The 24,884-nt window shown below is 45.5% G+C and overlaps 1 protein-coding gene and 1 non-coding gene across 5 annotated transcripts in view; both read left to right on the top strand.

The window, feature by feature from the left end:
• The window catches only part of AP1G1 (adaptor related protein complex 1 subunit gamma 1), a 97,518-nt gene that overhangs the window by 58,755 nt on the left and 13,879 nt on the right, over nucleotides 1-24,884 (top strand). For 2 of the 4 annotated variants that reach the window (XM_037877365.2, XM_043526078.1), the window contains exons 7-18: nucleotides 1,915-1,923; nucleotides 6,467-6,562; nucleotides 7,157-7,237; nucleotides 7,519-7,617; nucleotides 11,687-11,742; nucleotides 12,253-12,366; nucleotides 16,117-16,257; nucleotides 16,839-16,893; nucleotides 20,183-20,305; nucleotides 20,655-20,744; nucleotides 21,328-21,455; nucleotides 23,226-23,330. In XM_037877365.2, coding sequence (XP_037733293.1) covers nucleotides 1,915-1,923; nucleotides 6,467-6,562; nucleotides 7,157-7,237; nucleotides 7,519-7,617; nucleotides 11,687-11,742; nucleotides 12,253-12,366; nucleotides 16,117-16,257; nucleotides 16,839-16,893; nucleotides 20,183-20,305; nucleotides 20,655-20,744; nucleotides 21,328-21,455; nucleotides 23,226-23,330 — 1,097 coding nt within the window. The remainder of the gene's footprint in view (nucleotides 1-1,914; nucleotides 1,924-6,466; nucleotides 6,563-7,156; nucleotides 7,238-7,518; nucleotides 7,618-11,686; nucleotides 11,743-12,252; nucleotides 12,367-16,116; nucleotides 16,258-16,838; nucleotides 16,894-20,182; nucleotides 20,306-20,654; nucleotides 20,745-21,327; nucleotides 21,456-23,225; nucleotides 23,331-24,884) is intronic. The other 2 variants (XM_037877368.2, XM_043526079.1) reach the window with 1 other exon arrangement.
• LOC114020109 lies at nucleotides 13,289-13,375 on the top strand. The gene has a single exon (XR_003565007.1). It is a non-coding gene; the product is annotated as a small nucleolar RNA SNORD71 (small nucleolar RNA).

Genomic DNA, 24,884 nt, shown 5'->3' on the forward strand with positions numbered 1-24,884 from the left:
TAATGATAGTAGAAACTAAAATTCAAAAGGTTAAAGCTTTATACCCCTTAAAACACAAATTGTCAACTTCACATAGCTAAGTCCAAATCAGACTGCAAAGAGTTACAAAGGGATCTCACAAAACTGGGTGACTGGGCAACAAAATGGCAGATGAAATTCAATGTTGATACATACAAAGTAATGCACGTTGGAAAACATAATCCCAACTATACATACAGGATGATGGGGTCTAAATTAGCTGTTACCACTCAAGAAAGAGATCCTGGAGTCATTGTGGATAGTTCTCTGAAGACATCTGCTGCATGTGCACCGGCAGCCAAAAGCGGTAACAGGCTATTAGGAACCACTAGGAAAGGGATAAATAATACGACAGAAAATATCATCATGTCACTATATAAATCCATGGTACGCCCACACAATGAATTCAGTTCTGTTTGTCCCATCTCAAAAAAGATATATTTGAATTGGAAAAGGTTCAGAGAAGGGCAACAAAAATCATTAGGGGTATGGAACAGCTTCCATATGAGAGAAGATTAATAAGACTGGGAATTTTCAGCTTGGAAAAGAGAGGACTAAGGAGGGATATAAAATCATGAATGGTGTGGAGATAGTGAATAAGGAAGTGTTGTTTACTCCTTCACGTAACACAAGAACCAATTAATTAGCAGGTTTAAAACTAACATAAGGAAATACTTTTTTACCCAACACACAGTTAACCTGTGGAACTTGTGGCCAGGGGATGTTGTGCAGGCCAAAAGAGTAACTGGGTTCAAAAAAGAATTAGATAAGTTCATGGAGAATAAGTCCATCATTGGATATTAGCCAAGATGGCCAGTGATGCAACCTCATGCTCTGGGTGTCCCTGGCCTCTGATTGTCAGAAGTGGACATTAGGGGATGGATCACTCAATAAACTGTCCTGTTCTGTTCATTCCCTCTGGGGCACCTGGCATTGGCCACTGTCAGAAGACAGGATATTGGGCTAGATGGACCATTAGTCTGACCCAGTATGGCCGTTCTTATGTGTCAAAATATACATAGTAAATACTCTTAAATCAAACTCTCATTAGTTCTCAAGCAGCATTTTTCTTACTTTGCCTGTCTGTAAATTTTGGTTATCATTGATGGAAATATTTTTTCATTGGTTTGTGTATGTGTATGGTGAAATTGATGTTTACCAACATTTACTGGTTAAAAACCTAATGCTTCAGCCTAAGTATAGCTAACATGTCCACATTGCACACAGCATGTAATAAGGGGCATTTTTCCCAGGGCGGGTAGGAATTTCAGAGCCAGCAGTGTTCTTGTCTTCTAGCACACTGTCCTAGCACATGCCTCTTTTCACTGCCTGCTGTAATTGTTCTTGCTGTATCTGCTGCTTTTAGAATTTATTAACTGCAAAATCTTAAAGATTTCCTTCCAGAATGATTTGGAAGGCGTTCTTTGGTGTACAGTTCTGATTCCTTTGGGCAAAGGAGGAATTGGGAACCAAATGAGCCAGTAGAATGCAACTGGCCAGTTGCTCCACTGAAAAATCCTGAGAGGAGTCTTCTGCCTGTGTGCACAGCTCCCAACATACTCTTCCTGTAAGTCCTAGGTTTGTTTGCAGGGACCTCAGACAGGCGCCCCCTTTGCTAGTGCACTTTGTGTGTGCTAGAGCTGGGGCGAATGTTATGGGGGCAGTGGTGTCGTCCTGAGCCATTGCTCACTACTTAGGAGGTGGCTGAGTCCTGGGGGGAGCAATGAGGAGTTGAGTCCAATGGCTTTGTCCAGGGCTTCTTTTTGGTGGTGCTTTCTTCTAGCCATCTTTCTTGTGGTGTTTTATGCTGTGAATAGTATGACCGCTGATCTGTTCCTAATGCCTGCTTTGTCTGTTTTATCCCTTTTGTCTGTTTGGACTCCTGCTGTATGTTAGAATGAAAAGGTAAGAGTTAACTCTTCTAGATGGTGCATGCTTTCACTGGATCTGTAGAGGCTTCTGTGTGTCCAGCCACCACATGGAGGCGCTGTGCACTAACACTGCAGTTGTGATTAATGCCATGTGCTAGCTATGCTATACTTGTCTAACAAGCTCATTGTAGTCCAGTTTTTGTCTTGTCATTAAATTCCCGTATCCATGGCAGCCCTGGATCTCAGTTGTGGCCTCTCCCAAGCTGTGACCTATCTTGATCCCTTCCTTCCTTGTTTGAGGAATTTAGGCAGCTTCCTGTGTTCCTCTCTTTTAAAAAGTCTGATCGCCCTGGAGCCTTGATGTATTCTCCTTACCACAAGGTGTGTTTTGCTTCCCACTGGCAAAGTGGGACAGTGCTGGGTAATTCAGATGCTCTCCTGTATATAAGGGGGAATGGGATAAGAACTCCATCGCTGGAGTGGTTACAGCAGCGTTGGGAAACAGATACATGCAGGGGAGCATGGACTACCACATACCACATAGGCTCAGTAGGCAGCACTGGACTGTTCAGTACAAATCCATTGCACATCTTTTCTGGAAGTATCTGGCTGTCAAGGATCAGCAGAGTGGGGTAGGCATCAACTGATCTTTATGGCTGTAGCCTTTGTCTTTGTTTGTCCTGTCATCAGTTTTGGTACCTTGCGTTGTACGTAAGAAAACAAAGAAAATGTAAAGCAGGGTTCCAAGAATGTTTATGCAGACCATCCCAGTCAGCTGCACTTTGTATTCAGGGGGGAGGGGGCATGTCCTCTTGCTCTCCTCTGAGATCTGAAGGGAAGCAACCTCCTCCAGTGATATACAAGTCTGATTGCTGTAATGCTCCAGGCTGGAGGAAGAGAGTCAAGAAAACTACAAGGAGAGAGGTGTTTCCTTCTTGCAGAGCCATCTCAAATTTGCAGCAGAATGCTGCTGATTGAGCTTCTGTCAGGCACTCTAAACTCTGCCATGGCTAGTCTCTGGCAGATCTCCAAGGGGAATAATAGGTACCTGAGTGGCTGCAGCACAATCCTGTGGGGAAGACAGAGGTGGCTTTTGGAGAAGGTTCTGCTGGAGGACGTGGCGGTGAAGTGTGTTCATTCTGCATATACAGAGGTATAGGTGAAAGGAAAAATGAGGCTGTTCTAATATGGTATGGAAACCTGCCCAGACAGGTCTAGTGCCATCCCACCTGCAAATCACCCATTGCTCTTTAATTGGCCTTCAGTCTGTCTCAGCAGGACAGCCAGCTCCAGCACATTTTTGGACTCCATTAGACTGCCTATTTCTTAGGTTATTTTACTTAATGTCAGCTCTGAGATGGAAAGATGAGTGGAATGAGAGAGAGAAAGATTACTTCTTCACTGCTTTAGTTAATTTACCTGGAGATCCATCAGCTTTAACAAGCATTATGTCATGCTCTGGCAAGCGGGTCAAGACTTTCTTTAAATGAGAACGTGTTTTCTAGAGAATGAAACTTGGAGAGATGTGCAGTATCCTTCCCTCTGAAAATGTGATCCCACCCCGGGGCTATCCCAGCCTGTCTTTAGTGTGCGAGCAAGAGTGTTTTGGTGGGCTGTGGTGGTGATAGGCTTCCATTTTATCACTCCAACTATTGTGAGGCCCATCACAACCTGTCCATAGTAGTCCTCACCTGAGAACTATGGTCAGTGTTATCTGCTGCTGGTAATCCCAATCTGAGTACACCCATGGAATGTATGTGCTGCTACAGAACAGTGACATCATAGAACCATAGGGTTAGAAGGAACCTCAGGGGTCATCTAGTCTAACCCCTTGGCAAGATACAGGATTTGATGTATCTAAACCAGTGGTGCCAACCTTATAACACAGGAGGGCTTCAAACTGTGTCGGCCAAACAGTGTCTCCATATTTTAATACGATTTAAAGCTCCCTCTATTAATTTATATTTTACGTTCAGCTTGTTTTGTATGTATTTAGATAGGTTGTTTTTATGTACAGTATTGTCTGTTTATGCACTTGTGTAAACTAAAATGATGTAAACGTGACAAAACGATAATGAATCAGCCATTAGTATATTGTGTTGAAGCAGGCTCTGGACCTTATGAAATGCTCTGGTGGGCCATAGTTTAGGCACCCCTGGTCTAAGCCATCCAAGACAGCTGGCTATCCAGCTTCTTTTTGAAAGCCTCCAGTGAAGGATTTTCCACAACTTCTTGGGGCACTATGTTCCATTGTCCTACTGTTCTTACAGTTAAGAAGTTTTTCCTGAAATTGATGGATGGAGTAGTGAGACACCCATGACTATCGGTCCAAGAGTTAGAGTAGACTGAGGCAAACTATCTCATGTGGATGACTTGTCTCCTAAAAACAGCCACATTGCAATCCCTGAAAGAGCCACTTTTCCTGAGGAGTAGGAAGATGACCCTGGTAATCAGTGCCATCAACTTCTGCAGAACCTAAGCTTTCATTCTGAAAAGTTTCTGCCCCTCAAGCTTGGAAAGAAAAACGTCCAAATGTAAACACTGGACATGATAGTGCAGTTTTGCCTTCCTGAATCTGTGGGCAGTTCTGGTGCTATGTTGCTGAATGTCATAGAATATCAGGGTTGGAAGGGACCTCAGGAGGTCATCTAGTCCAACCCCCTGCTCAAAGCAGGACCAATCCACAACTAAATCATCCCAGCCAGGGTTTTGTCAAGCCTGCCCTTAAAAATCTCTTAAGGAAGGAGATTCCCCAACCTTCCTAGGTAACGCGTTCCAGTGCTTCACCGCCCTCCTAGTGAAAAAGTTTTTCCTAATATCCAACCTAAACCTCCCTGTCTGCAATTTGAGACCATTACTCCTTGTTCTGTCATCAGCTACCACTGAGAACAGTCTAGATCCATCCTCTTTGGAACCCCCTTTCAGGTAGTTGAAAGCAGCTATCAAATTCACCCTCATTCTTCTCTTCTGCAGACTGACTAATCCCAGTTTCCTCAGCCTGTCCTCATAAGTCATGTGTTCCAGCCCCCTAATCATTTTTGTTGCCCTCTGCTGGACTCTTTCCAATTTTTCCACATCCTCCTTGTAGTGTGGGGCCCAAAACTGGACACAGTACTCCAGATGAGGCCTCACCAATGTCGAATACAGGGGAATGATCACGTCCCTGGATCTGCTGGCAATGCTCCTACTTATACAGCTCAAAACGCTGTTTGCCTTCTTGGCAACAAGGGCACACTGTTGACTCATATCCAGCTTCTCGTCCACTGTAACTCCTAGGTCCTTTTCTGCAGAACTGCTGCCGAGCCATTCGGTCCCTAGTCTGTAGCGGTGCATGGGATTCTTCCGTCCTAAGTGCAGGACTCTGCACTTGTCCTTGTTGAACCTCATCAGATTTCTTTTGGCCCAGTCCTCCAGTTTGTCTAGGTCCCTCTGTTTCCTATCCCTACCCTCCAGCGTATCTACCTCTCCTCCCAGTTTAGTGTCATCTGCAAACTTGCTGAGGGTGCAATCCACACCATCCTCCAGATCATTTATGAAGATATTAAACAAAACTGGCCCCAGGACCGACCCTGGGGCACTGCACTTGACACCGGCTGCCAACTAGACACGGAGCCATTGATCACTACCCGTTGAGCCCGACAATCTAGCCAGCTTTCTATCCACCTTATAGTCCATTCATTCAGCCCAAACTTCTTTAATTTGCTGGCAAGAATACTGTGGGAGACTGTGTCAAAAGCTTTGCTAAAGTCAAGGAACAACACGTCCAGCACTTTCCCCTCATCCTCGTGTCAGAGTTCTGCCAATCCACCGTAGCATGAATTAGCACAACTGTAGTCAATGTTATTGCTACTATCCAGAATCCTGTGGACAGAAGTGAAACCTGAGAGAAATCAGGCCAATTTCATGCTGCTGCTGGTGTGTGGGGAAGCTGTGAGCAGGAGAAGGTGGGTAGGCCGTGGGGAAGCTCTTCACTGGGCGTACTACCCAACCATTGGAGACTGGGTGGGAGGTAGATCAGTGGAAATTCTCCCCCTTTGACTACCCTGGAGGGTTTGCAGCGCGGAAGAGAAGAGAGCGTCTTCCTGCAGATAGCTAGGGAAGAGTGATAAACTTAGGACATAATGACATCTGTTTCTGTTGTGGGAATGCCTAAAGACCCCCATCAGGGATCCCACTATGCCAGGTACTCCATACACATAACAAAAAGATGGTCCCTGCCCTAAAGAACTTAGATTAAGTCAGCCAGAAGCTGGTGTGAAAGAGCCCCAATGCAAGGACGGCATCCTGTGGAAGACCAGCAACTCTTCTTATTTTCAGCAGCTGATGGCAGGGGAACTGTGTTTATCTGCCTCTGGGCTGGTTGGCTTAGCTCTCTAGTAGCTCTGTAGTATGGTGTTCAGGTCCTGGCCAGACATCAGTATCAATATGTTCAGATAACCCAGCCTGCGCAATCAGAGATGTTCTGTGTGGAAGGATGTGTACACTAATCTTTAGGAATCATTCTTGGATCCCTACATCAAAAGTGTGGAAGACAAGTGTTGTGAGTATACTTTCTGATGGATCTTTCTTCTTCACAGCTTGTACCCCAGTTAGTTCGTATTCTAAAGAACCTTATCATGTCTGGATATTCACCAGAGCATGACGTGTCTGGGATCAGTGACCCCTTCCTGCAGGTAAGGATTGATAGTAAAACTCTCGGGTAGCTCTGTCTCCTGTGCAGTGTTTGGGACTTGGTTTCTGACTCCCTTGCCTATTATGCGAATTCATGGCAGGAGGAGTAAGCTTATAGCTATCCATATTATTTCCATGTCAGTTGTTTGGTTGTAGGGGGAGTGCTTCTGGCTAGAGGATAAAGACCTAAACATAGTATAAATCCTTACATCCTGGGAAAGACCTCATTGAGGGAGAAGAGTTCAAATCCTCCATCTCTGCTCTAAAGCAGAGGGCCTTGTGATTTAATTGCCATATTTATCAGCATTTGATCTCTCTCCTGCACTCTTCCATGAGTTAACCGGAGGCCATTGCATAAAGTTGCTTTATCATAGAATCATAGAATATCAAGATTGGAAGGGACCTCAGGAGGTCATCTAGTCCAACCCCCTGCTCAAAGCAGGACCAATCCCCAACCAAATCATCCCAGCCAGGGCTTTGTCAAGCCTGAGCTTAAAAACCTCTTAAGAAAGGAGATTCCACCACCTCCCTAGGTAACCCATTCCAGATGGGTTATGCCAGATGTGATTTAATTTGCTACCTTTTTGTCTTTTGAGGTGCGAATCCTGCGGTTACTAAGAATCCTGGGGCGAAATGATGATGACTCAAGTGAAGCAATGAATGACATACTTGCACAGGTGAGGCCTGCCAGGTTAAGTTGATATTCAGCCTAAATTGTTCCTCTTAATTTCATCTTGTTACTTCTAGTTACGTCCCTATGTACCACAGCATGAGCATCAACTCATTGCGCCACAAGTGTGTGCTTCTGCGGGCAGTGATTTAATCTGGCAGGAGCTAACAAGCTGGGCAAGTGGGAGGGCGGTGCCTTGTTCTGATACAGAAATGGGAGGCGGCCTGGGTAGGGTGCTGCGGGTGCTGGCAAAGCACTGGCAGTTACTTTACTTTGTTTTTTTTCCAGGTTGCCACTAATACAGAAACAAGTAAAAACGTGGGTAATGCCATCCTCTATGAAACTGTATTGACTATTATGGACATCAAGTCTGAGAGTGGACTGCGAGTACGTTGCCTTTACCATGGTTCTTTTCACTAAACCCATAGGATTGTAAAAGTTAGAGATGAAATGACTGATTAAATGGAGTCCACCCACTGGGGCTAGGGCAGGTACTAGTTTTCCTAGTGGATGTGTGAAGCTAAACCATTACGCTTGATTTTAGTCAAACAATGGGCCCCAGGCTGAATTCATCAGTTACCGATGGCTAGTACTTAGGGCTCTAAAGCGTCACTGGAATTGGTTGAATCATAGAAAGGTAGGACTGGCAGGGACTTCAATGGGTTGTCGAGTCGTCCCCTGCACTGAGGCAGGACTAAGTATCGTCTAGATCAGTGTTTCCCAAACTTACAACAGTTGCGTACCCCTTTTGAGACATTTGTCTTACCTGCGTACCTTTCTCCGGTGAAGATAATTGTGGGGGGGGAGGGTGGTAGCCACATTTTTATAACACGCTCCTAATTAGTTTCATTCTGGATTAAATGTTTATTAGAAATAAATACAAAATTATATTCCATACAGTTGAAACAAAAATTGTAATAGAAATAATAGTTACATATAGAAATAGTACTAGAAATAATTAAAATAATAGAAGCGAATCAACAGTTTGGCAGAACAGCGTGTGTGTATATGTATATATATTTATATAGTGAATTCGTATCATTCTGAAATTAAAATACGCTGGTTTGGTTAGGTTAGTGAAGAAAGCACTAGTTTTAATACTTACTAGTTCGGTACTAAAAAATTTTCAGTACAAACCAAACTATTCAGTGCGAGGGATGGAATTGCTTCTGACCAGACACTGTCGTGGGGATATCTGGCTCGATGTTTGTGATCTTAAGATGAAGGTGGGGCTCCACGTCAATAAGATGATTTCATTCTTTTGTTTTGATGCCAACCAGCACAGAGAATCTGATCTCACACAAATATGAGGTGGGAAAAGGCAGAAGATACTTGTCCGATAGAGCTGGATATTCAGAGCTAACCCCCAGCCAAAATGACGTCAGTGTGTTTTGCTCAAATTTTGTTTTCAGGAAGCTATCTGAAGCCAGCTCCAAGAGCTGATGTTCTTCTGAAGCAGGGAGGTTATTTGGCAATGTTTGAACACTGATGATAAAAGGGTTCCTTATCCATTCAAAAGTGCCGTCCAGTTCAGGGAAACGCTTACGAAGATCTTTCTGCAAGATTTCCAAATGCTGCTTCATGGTTTGCAACACATCACTATCAAGTTCGTTAGTTGAGTTTATTACTAAGTCATGAAGAGATGGAAAGGAATCCAGTTCATGACGACTAAGACGTTTATGCCACATTTTCAATTTTGCGACCATGGTGCTCACTTTGTCTTGAACATGGAATATTGATGAGAGTTTCCCTTACAAGGATAGATTGAGGTTGTTTAAATGAGCAAAGATATCTGCCATATATGCTAGTTTGCGTAGCCATTTCCAGTCATGTATACGGTCTTGCAGGTTAAAGGTTTCATCTAAAAAAAACTTGCAGTTCTTCTCGCAGCTCAAACAGGCGATTCAGAACTTTTCCATGTGAAAGCCAATGCACTTCAGTGTGAAATAAGAGTTGTGTGTAATCACTGCCCATCTCATCACAAAGCTGAGAAAACAGCCGGGTGTTCAGAGGGCGGCCTTTCACAAAATTGTTTATTTTCACAGCTTCATCCAGTACTTGCTTTAGATCTGCCTGCATGTTCTGGGTGGTGAGTGCTTCCCTGTGAATGCAACAATGAGGCGATTTTGCTTCTGGCGCAAGAGCTTGAATACGTGCAACAACTCCTTTCTTCGAACCAATCATGGCTCTGGCGCCATCCGTGCTTAGTCCAACACAACGGCTCCAATCCAAGTCATTGTTTTTGATACAGTCATCAATAAACTTTAAAAACAGCTTCTCCAGTTGTGTGTGTTGGCCTAGGTTGGCAGAACAAAATATCATCGTGGACTTCATTATTCAGCTCATATCTGAGAAACAACAAAAGATTAGCTAAATTCACAATATCAGTGGATTCTTCCGCTTGCAGTGCATAGTAGCGACGCTTGTACTCTTGACAATAATTGCTGCTTTACATTTTCGGCCATATCTGTGATTCTACGATGAACACGGTTATTTGAGAGGGGGACACAATCTATAGCTTTGCTAGTCTTAAAAAGAAAAGGAGTACTTGTGGCACCGTAGAGACTAACAAATTTATTTGAGCATAAGCTTTGTTAGTCTCTAAGGTGCCACAAGTACTCCTTTTCGCGGATACAGACTAACATGGCTGCTACTCTGAAACCTGTCATTTTGCTAACCTTGTCTCCAATCATCACTTGCACCATTACTTTGGCTGCCGGTTTTACTAATGTCTCGCTAATCACTTCAGCAGCTCCGGACTTTGCAATTAAGTTCACCACGCTATATGAAGCTTGCAAAGCTTTCATATTTTCACCTCCTGTCACATTACGAATTTGTTTTTTGGGTCTTTTGGAGATCTTTGCGCCTATTTTTGAAGAATTCTATAGGTTTTCCCTTGTATTCTTTGTTTACTATTGAAATGGCGCTTTAGGTTGGATGGTTTCATACTTTCATTTGTGAGTCTCGTAACAAATCACACATAGTGAAACAGGCTCCACCTCATCGCCAGTCCACGAAAATCCCAGTTTAAGATATTCTTCAACATATTTGCAGGCTTTTTTCGTTTTCTTTGCAGCTGATACGCTCAATAAACTTACAGATGGTTCACACAGTTCACTAATTTTGTCGTCACAATTGTCTGTCGTAGCCATATCACTGCATTTTTCGGCATAATTATCACTAACATTCATATTTCCTTCATAATTTTCTTTTGTACGTTTCAAACTTCCTGTTTTTAGCCAGCGATCCATTGTAAATGGGTTTAACAAAAACAAAGAGAAATTTTGTATATTAATACACACCAAGTATGTACTTGCTACGATCTTTAGATTACTACGAGTAGTTATTCACTTTTATCTTTTATCCGTCAGTATGACTTCTGTGCATGCCACAAAGGGAAGCTTATTGCCCGAGCCGCGGTAACACGCACGCGTGGTTTGCGTTGGTTCTGCTGTGCTATCAGATGTTACTGAACGCGTTGTCATATTAGTTACAATGTAAACCTGTGTGTGTTTCTACTGTACAAGTGTACATCACTCTCATATATTAAATTTTAATGAATTGTTTTCTGCTGCTAAAAAAACTGTGATAAAGTAAAATAAAAAATTCTGCTGCGTACCCCTTGAAACCCTTTCACGTACCACCAGGAGTATATGTACCACACTTTGGGAAACACTGATCTAGATCATCCCTGACAAATGGTTGTCTAAAAAACCCCCAGTGGTGGAGATTCCACAACCTCCGTAGATAACTTGTTCCCATGCTTAGCTACCCTGACAGGAAGTTTTTCCTAACATCCAACCTAAATCTCTGAGAGTGGCTATGGTGCTGGTGGTAGATGAGAATCTCAGATCTTGGGCTTGGGACGATGTTACATCAGTGAGATCCTGTGCCAGATGTGCTACCAGTAGCAATGTCTGGAAGTTAACTGCTTGTAACGTTGTGAGGGAAGGGATGAGAACTGTACAAGGAACCATAATATGTTGACACAGTGTGTGTCTCTTCCTGAGCTCCAGAAGGGTGATAGTGGATTCCTCTTGTAATTTGTATCCACTGGCCAAGGAGGTGGAGACATAACTTGGAATGTCTGAGGGGAGCTGTAGATCGTGGTTAGTGAGTTTATTCCACAGTGGAAGCATGCACAGCTGTACCGAGACTTAGTGCCCTTGTACGACTTGCTGCATGCTGTGCAGTGAGATTCCTCTTTGGCCGGGTGTACAGCCTTCTCCCAGAGCCACACTGCACTTAAAGTGCAGCGGGGAGCCGGAGCCATGTGCGTGACTCCTGCCTCTTCCTCTGATTAATCAGTGTGTGGAGTTCTTGCTGTTTCTGCGCATCACTAGCCTTAGCACTTTGCATGCAAGGTCACTGAAGGACTATGGGGGCTCATGAAGCAGCGGTGAGGAGCAGGAGCTTGCTGTGATCACTAACCTTCCCTAACTCTCTTTTTCTGCAGGTGTTAGCCATTAACATCCTAGGCCGTTTCTTGTTAAATAACGACAAAAATATTAGGTAAGTTCCCTGAAGTGTGTCAGACATGGAGCACTGTTGTGTTAAGAGTCTGCAGAAGCAGCTCCCAAGGCAGTGTTGGGAAAGGCTACTGGGGTGGGTATGGCTAAACTGCCTTGGTGACTAGTTTTCTCTCTCCCTGCCACACTTCTTTCCCTGGGTGTATCATGGCCTTTCCACACTAGCCAGCAGGTCTACAGCAAGCTACTGCAGCCTAGTTATAGTCTGGACATAGGTTCCTGGAATAGCTCAGACAATATGTTTTTTCCAGCGGCCAGTGAAGCTGCGCTTTCCCTTTGTCACAGAAGAAGTATCTCTTATGGTACATCTACATCCTCTGCTCGGAAACTCCCCTGGTTGGGTCAGAGAGCAGCCTGGCAGATTTTCCTTTGCTCCCAGTAGCACTGGGAAAATCCTGTCTTAGTGCAGAGGAAGACTAAATCCCTTTACTTTGCAATGAAACAGAATGGCTGGCACCAATGTGGTGTTCTTCCTTTGTCCTCTCTATCCCAGATATGTAGCTTTGACATCTTTGTTGAAGACGGTGCAGACAGACCACAATGCAGTACAGCGGCACAGAAGCACCATTGTGGACTGCCTAAAAGATCTGGATGTCTCCATTAAACGGTAATTGAGCTACAGAGAGCTATCCGTCTGACTTATTACATCAGGACTGTGAGCCTGTGGGATGGGGAGAGAGACAGATGCACATTAACTGCCCAGTGCAGCAGTCCCACAAGGGAGACTGTTATTACTGTCCAGTCTGCCCCCTGCTTCAGAGAGAACAGGGATGGTGACAGGCAGCCAACTTATCAGGGAAGTTGATCTTACGTAGTAAGTACCTTAGGGGCCTGGGCCATGGAACTCCTTGCTAGAAGAGCTCAGAACAAGCTCAAGCCTAAATGAGTTCAGATCAAGTTGTAATATTCCTTGTATCTTTGCACCAAAGCCAAAGAGAGAGGGGCCAATGTATCCTTGCTCGGTGATGACACATCTCTGCACGTGCAGCCCAAAATTTTATTGCCCTCATTGCTATCCTATCACATTGCAAACATAATCTGTTTTGTTATCCCTGCAATCTGAGTCTCCTTCGACATCACGGTGTCTCAGGTTTCTCTCCCTATTGAAAATCTGTGTAATAGATTCAACTTTGACAAATAATCAGTTTTCATGTTTTTAATCTCTCTGGACCTTTTATTTCTGTCCTTGCTCCTGTCATTAGCTCAATTGTTCTGAATGTTGCTATTCTGCAAATTGGATCTGCCATTCTGTTAACATTTAACTTAATCTGTCTTTGTAATGGGTATTGCGCACGCTAATCTTGTAATCAATAAACCCCATTCTGAGGTATGATTGCATAAGGATTCAGCAGATCAACCTCTTTCTATTGTTGAGAGCCAGGGCCTGCATGAGAGGCTACAGATGGCTGTGGTGTGTCCGAGCCTCGTATGGCCCGCAGGTGTAGGGTGGGAGGTCCAAGTGTCATGCTCTGGAGCATGGTAAGAAATCAGTGGTATGCTAGAGCCCTGTAGAAGCTTCTACTCTCTTTGGTGCAGTTGGAGGATGAAGCTTTAGAGTGATCCATCGGCAGAGTGCCCTGTCACAATGCTGACACTCAAGCTGCTGACAACGCACGCCTGTCATTCTGGTAATCAGCCGACTTGGTGACAGAATCCCCAGGAGCACTAAAAGCAGATGTGTGTGGAAGTCAAGGGGGATGATAGCTTTTTTTTGTGCATTTGGTATTGGCTCTCTATTTAGGTGCATCCTTGTCTCCTTTAGCTATATTGTTGTGTATGTCTGTTCAGTGCAGTTCAAAGTGGGCTTGGCCCTTGCTTTCAGCTTGTCATCTGCCCACTAAATAAGCTCAAGCTTTGTGCTTGGGAGCTCCATAAAGGAAATAAATCTCTGAGTATGGTCAAAGAAACAGCAGCTGTGTCCTGTGCTCAGTGCTCTGATGTATGGGGTTGTGAAGCACCAAAGCACTTCCTGTCTTGCTGCTATATTGATAAACTTCAACATGACACAAGATTAAAATTTAAACATGAAACACCAATGGCCTAGTAGGGTTAAGGACAATAAAAAGGAAATTTTAAAATATATCAGGAAAAAAGCAATCTAGCAATGGTATAGGTCCATTATTAGACAGGGTGAAATTGTTAATGATGTAGAAAAGGCAAAAGTGTTTAATTTTTTTTATATAGGGAAGAAGCTAGATTACATAGAGTTTACAGTGTTAAAGAAATACTTTATATTATGACAGTAACTAGGGAGATATTAAATGGTAGCTGCTAACGCTAAACTGTTTCAAATCTTCAGGACCAGATAACTTGCACTCAAGAGTATCAAGAGTTGGATGGGGAGCTCCCTAATCCATTGATATTGATATTTAACAAATCTTGGAATACTGGGGAAATCCCAAGTAATTGGAAAAAAGCGAATGTACTAGTACTTAAAAAGGGGTCAGTGGGTAACTTCAATAACAATAGGCTGGTTACCTGTGCATCAGTCCCAGACAAAATCAAGAAAATGGTGATACTGAGCATAATCGGTGAAAAACTAAAGGATGGCAGCATAATTCAATGATTTTACTGAAAATAGGTCTCAGCCAATAAACTTAATATCTCTTGAATACGCATTTGATTGACAGAGAGAGGTGACTTGACATAATACACTGAGACTTCAGTAAGACATTTAACTTAGTCCTGCACAACAGTCTGAATTAAAAAACTGAGCACTAAACAAAATGATTGTAGCACCTATTAAATGGATTTTAAAACTGGCCAAGTGATCTCCAAGATAACTGTAAGTGATGGTGTTTCCTCTTCAAGAAGTCTGTCTGTGGCCTCGTGATATTCAGTATCTCTGTTGATCTGAAAGAGAAAATAAAATCATTGCTGATTGATTGCAGGTGACAGAGTAGTGAAATGGTAAATGGTCGATAGCTCAGTTATATAGAATAATATGTATTGCTTGGGAAAAAAAGCTGGGCTCAAGTGAACAATGTGTGTGTTTTAATATAGCCAAATACATGGTAATACATCTGGGAACCAAGAATTTAGGTCACACTTATGGTATGGGGGCCTGTATTCTGGAAAGCAGTGACTCTGAAAAGGACTTAAGGGTCATTGTGGAAACCAGCTGAACATGAGCGCTCAGTGCAGTGCTGTGGCTGAGGGCTAATGCAATCCTTGGGCCTGTCAACAGGGGAACACTGAATAGAAGGTATAACCATTGTGTAAAAAATTCATGAAACCATAACTGGAAAATCGTGTCCAGTTCTGGTGTCCACAGTTCAAAAAGGTGGTTGACTAACTGGAAGGGGTTCAGAGAAGAACTACACAAATGATTTGCGGTCTGGAAAATCTGTTTTACAGTGAGAGTAAAGGAGTTCCATCTATTTAGTGTATGCAAGAGAAGGGAAGAGGTGACTTGATCAATGTGTACAAGTACCTACACGAGGAAAAGATTTGTGATCGTAGAGGGCTCCCTAATCTAGCAGACACAGACAGAATGAGACCCAGTGGTTGGAAACTGAAGCTAAACAAATTCAGACTAGAAATAAGGCACCCGTTTTTAACAGTGAGGGTGATTAACCAGTGAAACAGCTTACCGCAGATGTGGTGGATTCTCCATCCCTTGAAGTCTTTCAGATTGGATTTCTAGCTCAACCAGACCCTTTGGATTTGATGGAGTGAGGTTTTCTGTTCTGTGCTATGTGGGCAGTTAGACTAGTGGGTCTCAAACTTTTGTACTGGTGATCCCTTTCACACTGCAAGCCTCTGAGTGAGGACCCCCCCCCTTATAAATTAAACACTTTTTTATATATTGAACACCATTATAAATGCTGGAGGGAAAGCAGGGTTTGGGGTGGAGGCTGACAGCTCACGACCCCCCATGTAATAACCTCACGACCCCCTGAGGAGTCCCCACCCCCAGTTTGAGAACCCATGAGTTAGACTAATGATCATCATATCCTTCTGGCCTTCATCTATACAGTTGTAGCCTCTCACGGCCTGGGGTTGCTTTCACTGTTATGTCAGTCTAATTCTGCAAGGCAGTGACCAATAGCTGGAGGTTCAGAAATTCTCAGATGGACACTTGCTGCTGAAAGGTGTTCTGTTCTTTAGGATAGTTAGAGGCTTCTATAAAAATGCTGGAGAACTTCCCTTTTCCCCCTCTTTTCAGTTGTTTTTTGTTCTCTGGTGCTTAATATCTGCTGGTGAATGGGAAAGTAGCGTTAATCAAGATTGCTGCTCCTTTCCTTACTGAAATGTGAGAATGCAGGAAATGGAGAGATTTGGGCAGGTGGGAAACATGTCCCTGTATTTATCATTTGATGGAGATAGCTGCTTATCTCGCTCTCTCTTGTTCCAGGCGTGCAATGGAGCTGAGCTTTGCATTAGTTAATGGGAACAACATCCGTGGAATGATGAAGGAACTGCTGTATTTCCTGGATTCCTGTGAGCCAGAGTTCAAGGCAGATTGTGCCTCTGGAATATTTCTTGCAGCAGAGAAGTAAGGGCTCAATTAAAGTTCACATTAATCCCCTGTTGGTCCTGGGAACTTTGTGGCTGGGCATTTGTGTGTCTCTCTCTGCCACGCCAGAACTAATGAGGCTGGGGGACATTGTTGGTCATTTCTTCCCCTCCCCTCTGCAAATCAGCGGTGGTGGCATGCCTACAAACAGTGCCTCCCATAAAATGATAAGCACTTAATTACTGATTACATTGTTAAACAAATCAAGTGTGCTTACTCCTTCTGTTATGTGGAATGGATGCCGTGTTCAGTCTCATTTCCATTAAATTGTGAAACAAGATGATCTTATTACTACTGTGACTTTATAACTGGAAGACTAGCTCTACTGTCCTGTACTGCAGAGTATCACTTTATTCCGTAGTAAAGCTAGTAGTTTAATGGTGACATATTGAAAAAGTGAATCCATATACTATTTCCCAGCAAATGTGAGATGGCCTCCTAGTGAGCGATGGATCAGGAGGTGAGGGAAGAGGAAGCTTTCACAATCCTACCTGATTTTCTACTGGTGGTAAATGCCAGAACTAATCACTCCTCTGACTTTTCCTTCATTATCTTCTCAGATATGCCCCTTCCAAGCGCTGGCACATAGACACAATTATGCGAGTCCTAACAACGGTAAGTGGTGCATATCCTGAGAACCTATGAACAGCTTTCTATAACTTCATGCAGTGGCTAGTCCTGCATCAGTTTAGAACCATCAGCCACTCTGCACTGTAGTTGTATTGACTGCAGGCCCTTGGATGCTAATACAGAGCCCTATGTGTGTAGGAGCCTGGGACAATTAGGGTGTTTCCTGAAAGGAGAATGGGAAAGGATTATTTTGTCGTCGTCCCCCGTTCGTGTCCCGTGTCCCCCCCCCCCCCCCAAAAAAAAAAAAAAAAATCATTTCAGAAGAGAATGTGCAAGGAGCCACTATGAAATGATGTCCTAATATTTAGTACTTCAATGGCAGTAGCACCTAGGGGCTTCAGGAAGGGTTAGGGCCGCTTTGTGCTGCGTGCAGTACAAGTAAATATGGAAATACAGCCTCTTTACCATAACCCAAGAAGCAAAGTGACATATGAAGGGTGAGAGGAGAGGGGTACAATCAAGTACATCTTTTCGAGATGGATACTCCTGCCATTCTTATGTAATTCATTATACGCACAGTGCCAGCTAACCAAGCTACCTTTGGACCTAATTATCATTTATTGACTGACCACTTGATAACAATCACTGCTGAGGTGGGACTAGAGGAAGGCCTTGCAGATGAGATCAGGGAGGGCATGCCATGTGTAAAGGGCAGCATGGAAGAAAGCATGGAGGAGTTTGTGTGAGAAGCTGACAAATGGGTGCTATAATTTAACGTTTGAGACAACAGTCTTCTCACAAAACGCCTGAGAAACTGGGGCTGTGGTCTCCAGTTTGATTCCTGTCCTGAGTGTCTTCGTGTGGAAAGGAGTAGCTTCCTTTGTTGAGACTGAGACTTGATTTCCGTTTGAAGGCTAACTTCCACTGAGAACTGCCTTGGTAGTAAGAGGGGAGCTTCTAGCAAACAGTTGCCATGGGGATTGCACAAACTCCCTCACACAGTGCCCTGACTGAGGCCTGCTGAGCCATGTCTGCACTGCAGCTAGTGGCAGGCCTCCCAGACTAGGAAGACAGACACATGCTTACTCTGCTCAAGCTCGCTCGATAACGTCGTGGCACAGGCGGTGACATGGGCTCATCACCCCAGTACAGACTCTGGGTTGTGCTCGGGTGGCTAGCCCAAGCTACCGCCCACATTGCAGCGTCCACACTGACTGTTTCTAGTATGCTATCTAGCTAGCTTGAGCAGAGCTAGTGCATCTGTCTAGTCGCACTGGGAAGCACCCTCTCAGCTGCCATCCAGATGTACCCAACGGCCTCAGTCCCTTCTGGTCTCTTTTAGCTGTGTGTGTTGGGGTCCATCGCTCTGTGCCTGCAGCTCTTAGTTTTCTTTTTGGCCAGACTTTATTCTGCTCACTGTTAATGCCAAGGGTTAGCTTAGTTGGTATCATTAGGCTGCATGTAATTTTCCCTTTGTTTCTGTGATCTTGCACGGTTTTGACTTGGCCAGCCTTTTGGCTTTGTTCTTGATGTCATGGTCCACCGTACAAGAGATGCAATTCAAGTAGTATACCTCCTTCCTCCAAGATGCCAAAATCAAATGACATGTTTGCTGCCTCATCTGCGTTGTGGGGAGAGGTTATTCCCTGGCTCTTTGTTCAGTGTTCCTGGCCCCTAGCCAAAGGGTCTGTAAAGATAGATAAGCAGGCAAGTCCCCTGGCCTGTCCTTCATCAGAATAGACTCCGGCTGTGAGCAAGAGAACAAATAGAACCGCCTTCTGCATCCAGGAATTTTTGTGTCTTCAGTGAAGCCTTTCTTGGCGCCAGAGTATGTGACACTGCTGCCTTCTGTGCTCTGTTCTTTGGAACCGAAATCCAAGGTGCTCTGCATATCTGCATCTTCAGTGCTGAGGTCCACGCAAGGAGCAGAAGCCAGTGGTGCCATCATCCTTTCAGACCTGTCTGAGGGCTCAGAGAGATGCTTCTTTGGTGGAGGCATCTGTTCCTTTTTCCGCTGTCTTAATGCGGAAAAGGCAAAAGAGCCATGGTCCTGGGATCTCAAGTAAAGGAACATCTGTATAAGCTCTAAGAGAATGGAAGACCGTGGTGCTGAGTGATGCTATGAAAGAATTTCTATCTTGGAGAGAACTTTTTGTATGGATTCAAAATAAATATTGGCATTGGTGCTTGTGCAGCAGGGCCAACAGGAGAAGTTGTCAGGCCAACTTCTCTCCTCATTCCATCCTCTGCTTCTCCCTGAAGAAATGGAGTCCTAATCCATGCAAATGCATAACAGAAAATCAGTCACTACCTCCAAAGAGCTCTGTCTGGATTTGCCAAGATATGACAGGGGATGAAGTAGACATAGTAGGATGTGGGCAGGACAACCATGTGGTGTATTTGGCACATTTTTGGTAGTAAGCAGCAGCCTTCGCTTACGCCTGCTTAGCTATTCATGTACTGAGTGATGCAGATGGCAATGACTTATTTTCTTCCTGGTTCCTGTGGGGAAGCATGTAATTTGATTACTTTTTAGTTTGTGTTGTGATAGCCTTCATTTTGACAGAGAAACCAGAGGGCCTCTGCAGCTTATATTTTTCTGGATCATCAGGATGTAGTTTGTTGTATAGAGGGGTTGGGGGAGAAGCTAAATAATGACGGTCTCCTACTACTACCTGACAGTGTGTGTTCACCATCAGCCATAGGATATGTCTACACAGCACGCTCACTGAGGCATGTGGGGTATGTGTAACTATGCACTGCAGTGAAAAGCAGGCTGCCTCCACACTGCGGTGTGTAGGTACAGGTGGCAGTAAAATGCTGTGGCGAGGGGATGCACTGAGGAAAGGCTCTGATGGGGGAGGCTGTGGGAAGGGCTGCTGTAGCTCCCTGCACTGGGGAAGCGCTTCAGCAGCAGGGAGGCAGTGGGACACTACGTTGCTATTTTTAGCAAAGTTGGCAGGAGAGGTGCTGCTTGGGCGTGTAGTGAGATGTGTAGGGTATGAACCCTAAGGTTCTGGTTTGTCTTTACTGTACTTGCCTAAGCAGCGCCTTGCCATCTACACTCTTCTTTATACCAATGCCAGTGGGTTGTGCAGCATATGTACTCCACATGCTGCTGTAAGGAGTGTGCAATGTAGACAAACCCATAGAGCATCTCTTCAGGATGTTGCAAAGCAGTTTTTAACTCCTAGCAGATTCTTTAAAGTACCCTTTGAGTCTGCCCTGAGCTGGCTTGCGTTTCACTGGTGGATGGAGTATGCTGGAAGAGGGTGTGACAGTGAAACCAAATAAGCCTCCTGTATGTTTCTTGGAAATATGACTTCTCTTTCAGGCAGGAAGTTATGTTCGAGATGATGCTGTCCCCAACTTGATCCAGCTGATAACAAATAGCATGGAGATGCATGCCTATACTGTACAGAGACTCTACAAAGCCATCCTTGGTGACTACTCCCAGGTAGATGTCCAGCCCAGGTTTCGCAGCGACCCCTAGTGTCCCTGTTAGTGAGCCAGCATGAGTGACTTGCTTCCAAAGGAAGCTCAAGGCTCAGTAATGTCCATTGAAAATCCCCATAGGCCAGTCATCTGGCCAGTGAGGACAGGAGTGGTCCTAATTATACCTGTTCTCTTGGTGATATGTACTGCCCTTTTGGACCATACCAGACACCCCCCAGGAAGCCTCTTGGTGCACTGGCCAGGCCTGCTGTGTGCCATAATGGGCTGGATTGGATGCTCCTGAGCCTGACCTTTGTCTGTCATGCAGAGAGCTGTTTGTCCCTAACATGTCTAACTTTCTCTTCTGACAGCAGCCCCTAGTGCAGGTGGCCTCTTGGTGTATGGGAGAATATGGAGACCTCTTGATATCTGGTCAGTGTGAAGAGGAGGAGCCAGTTCAGGTACAGCTCTGGGAAAGGGGAAAGTAGAGCAGTTGTGAGTGTACTGGAGGGGCGTCGGAGCAGTGTGGTGCTGAGCATGTGGGAGTGGGGGGATGCTCTTGCTTGAGTTAGCACTGGTGGACATGACGCTGCTGGGCCAGAGAGTAATTGCCCTGTGGTAGGGTGGAGATGGGCTGTGGGCACGTGTATTGTCAACTCTGGGAAGCTCCTGGCATTGATGTCGAGTTGGAGGGGTTGGGGGCTAATCTGGCTGGGTGTTCTGGCCAAGCAGGGGCTGCGCATTGCACTGCTAATGCTACTTCTCCTTGGTGTATGGGGAGAATGCGATTTATAAATATATCAAATTTATGGATTTTAATTTTTAAATGGATTTCTCAGTGCCAATCCAGTGCTCTGCATGCCTGTCCCAGAAATGGAACACAAACAAAGGGTTGGACCGCCCATAAATATACCCGCCAGCCCATATCCTCCTCGGTGATGTAGGAGCAGAGAGAAACAATGGCTTGGGAGTGTGCCCAGGAGGTTGTGCAGCAGAGCCCATCTTTTTTCTCGGACACTAACCTGCTGCGCTTGCTTTGCTCAGGTAACGGAAGAGGAAGTACTCGATATTTTAGAAAGTGTCCTGATATCAAACATGTCTGCATCCGTTACACGAGGTTACGCTCTCACCGCCATCATGAAGCTTTCCACGAGGTTCACCTGCACTGTCAAGTGAGTCTCCCTTGGGTGCTCGCACTGCATGGGGAGGGCGTGCTGGTGAAGGCCAGCAGGACATGCATGTGGCAGGCAGGAGGGCACAAGCTGCATTGGGGCCGGAGGGAGGGTTTCTGTGATGTAGCTTCAGCCTTCATGGACCATAAGGGGTTTTCCTTTTGCATAGACTTTGTGATCCTGCCTTGCATACATGTATGAAGAGTGTTGTGTGGCTTTGTATGTGTCGTACTCTCCCTGTTCGTTATGGTCTGTGCTCTGTGTGGAGACGGTGTGACTTCACTTGAAAATACTCTGTTGCGGAAGTGAATCCTCATTTATGTATATAGTTTCCCTTTTGAATTCCCGCTGTCCATAATTCAAAGGGAATGAGCAGCCATGTTGCTTGCAGGTGGCTTGTCTAGCACTGTTGGGCATGCTGCTGGCACTGGGGATCTGATACGCCCTGTAGTAGTCCAGCAAAGTGTCAGACAGCATAGCATCATGGGCCCTACCAAATTCACAGCCATAGGATTTTAAAAATTGTGAATTTCATGATTTCAGCTATTTAAATCTGAAATTTCACGGAATTGTAATCGTAGGGGTCCTGACCCATAAGAGGTGTGAGGGGGTTGCAAGGTTATTGTGGGGGGTTGCGGTACTGCTACCCTCACGTCTGCGCTGCTGCTGGTGGCAGTGTAGCTTTCAGAGCTGGGCAGCGGGAGAGCAGCGGCTGCTGGCTGGCCACCGCCAGCGCAGAAATAAGGATGGCATAGGATGGGATTGCCACCCTTACTTCTGCGCTGCTGCCGGCAGAGCTGGGCCCTCAGTCAGCAGCTGCCACTCTCCAGCCACCCAGCTCTGAAGGCAGCAGGGCACAAGTAAGGGTGCAATACCGCAACCTCCCTAAAATAACCTTGTGACCCTCCTCAACTCTCTTTTGGGTCAGGCCCCGCAATGTGAGAAACACTGGTCTCCCCCGTGAAATCTGTATAGTGTAAGGTAAAAGCATGAGCAGTGGGTGGAGCCCCCCTTTGGGGAGGTTAGCCCCGGCTCCACCCTTTTTGCCCTTGGCGAACTTGCCCCCTCTCCCCAGCATCTGAAGCCCCAAGACCCCCTGCTCCCCCCTTGGTTGGAGGATCCCCGGGCTGGCTGAAGCCCTGAGGGCCCCCCCGCCCAGAGGAGTCCTGGGCCATCTGCAGCTGTGCTGTGCCTCCCCTCCCCAAACCGCCTGAGGAAAAGCATCTCTGGCCCGGAAGAAGCTTTTGATATGCCCCATGCAGGTTCCAGGGCAGCTGAGGAGGCAGTATTTGCTACTCAGCTTCCCAGGTTCATCAGTAATCTCCCTGGACTCCAGGGAAGCTGAATAGCACATATCACCTCCTCAGCTGCCCCAGAACCTGCATGGGACAATAAATCAGAAACTTCCCCCCAAAGCCCTGCAACTGGGGGTTCGCTGGCTGTGGCAGTGGCAAGGGAGCCAGAGCCTCCCCAGGCCTATTATACCCACCGCCCATGGGTAAAAGCACACAAAAGACCAAATTTCACGGGTGGGGGAAGGGGGGACACCAGATTTCATGGTCTGAGAATTTTTCATGGCCGTGAATTTGGTAGGGCCCTAATCATGGGCCTGCAAAGTTGCCAAGGTAGTAAATTAGAAACAACACTCTCCCTATTGGGTTACAGGCCAGTTACATGGACACTTGCTGGAGAATTCTGAGCTCATGTCTGGGGAACACTCTGCCCTTGCTCAGTGTTTATTGGTTTCATTATTGGTTTCTTGCCCCACAGCCGCATTAAGAAGGTTGTGTCCATCTATGGCAGCAGCATTGATGTGGAGCTCCAGCAGAGGGCAGTGGAGTACAATGCACTTTTCAAGAAGTATGATCACATGAGGTGAGTACAAGAAAGATTTAAGGTGAGAAGGTGACCTCCTGCATAACTTGGGCCAGAGAACGTCGCCCAGGGATTCTGCATCAAGACCACAGCCTGTGCTTGAGCTAGAAGCATATCGTCTAGAAAAACGCCAGCCTTGGTTTAAGGACATCAAGTGCTGGAGAACCCACTATATACCTTGGGAAGCTTTCAGTGATTAATGACCCTCACTGTTAAAATGTGCATCTTATTTCCAGATTGAACTTTGCTGACATCAACTTCCAGCTGTCTGCTTGTTATGCCTTTGTCCGCTAGATTAGCGTCCCTGTACGGTCTGATGTAGTCTTCCCATGTGAGTCTCTTTTTAGACTGGTTTCAGAGTAGCAGCCGTGTTAGTCTGTATCCACAAAAAGAAAAGGAGGACTTGTGGCACCTTAGAGACTAACAAATTTATTTGAGCATAAGCTTTCGTGAGCTACAGCTCACTTCACAGGCAGTCCCCACCCCACAAGAAATACCCAGACAAGGTTTGTCCTCCTCCTCCCCAGACTTGGGTACAAAGGAAAGATAATGGGAGTCCAGTGACAACACTGGGAGACAGCCAGTTCCATATGCTGGCCAGGGCCTCCAGAACCAGTTCCTCAGCATCCTAGAGCTGGGCTCCTGAGGACTACATTTTAATAGCTTGTCTTGTCCGTGCCTCCTCCATTCACAATTTCATGGAACCCAGCTCCCTTCCCATTGGTGATGCCATAACATCTCTGTGGCAATTACAGTAACGGCTCTCATGATAAGGTCACAGGAGGAAAGCTTCTTCTAATGGAATTTAGTTGCTGGAAACATGATGGAGCCAGCATCAGATGATCACCCAGCTCCTTGCAAATGCACGCAGGGGCACTGCAGAAGACAGTTTAGGAAGCTTTGCCTTAGAGCAAAAAGAACCATGAACTTTGATTGTGTAGCCTTGTGAGAAAGGGTTTGAAGTGCTGGGGTGGTGAGTGTATTGGCCTTCGTTACACCGGAGTGATTCCGGGGTTGATGGTTTTCACTCCTGAAGATTTTAATAATGGCTGAGAATGCACAGTCACGGGGCTCAGGTTCCTTGGCAATGTGACATTTTTCATTTTCTACCCCTCAGAGGCACATAGGCAATTTAATAGTCTGTTCAGCATCCTGCACAGTGTCTGTGGGGTGTCCCCCAAGTAGTTCATATCAAGGGGTGGCTCTCATCTTCCATCTCTTTGACTTTGGTAGCATGTCCTGCATCCCATCTTTCGTCCCATCCACCCCTTCTACACACACAATCTCTCTGTGCTCAGACTGTTACCTAGTAGCTCTCCTGAAAGACTGGAACCTGGGTAAGTTTGCTGCGTGGGTGCTTGCCTTCCCCATTCCATCACCATGCCTTGTGCTGGATAAACATGCCTGTCAGGAAAACGCAGTCAGTTGTTCTAACTCAGCTGCATCTGCAGTCGAGCAGGGATGTCTTCTGTGAGCACCCACTCCATGCCGCAGTGTGCTTAGGTCTTCTCCCCCTGAGTCTTGGGCTTCCCTATCCTAGCTCTGCAATGGGAC

Source organism: Chelonia mydas, chromosome 12, assembly GCF_015237465.2.
Source record: "Chelonia mydas isolate rCheMyd1 chromosome 12, rCheMyd1.pri.v2, whole genome shotgun sequence".
Lineage (NCBI taxonomy): Eukaryota > Metazoa > Chordata > Testudines > Cheloniidae > Chelonia > Chelonia mydas.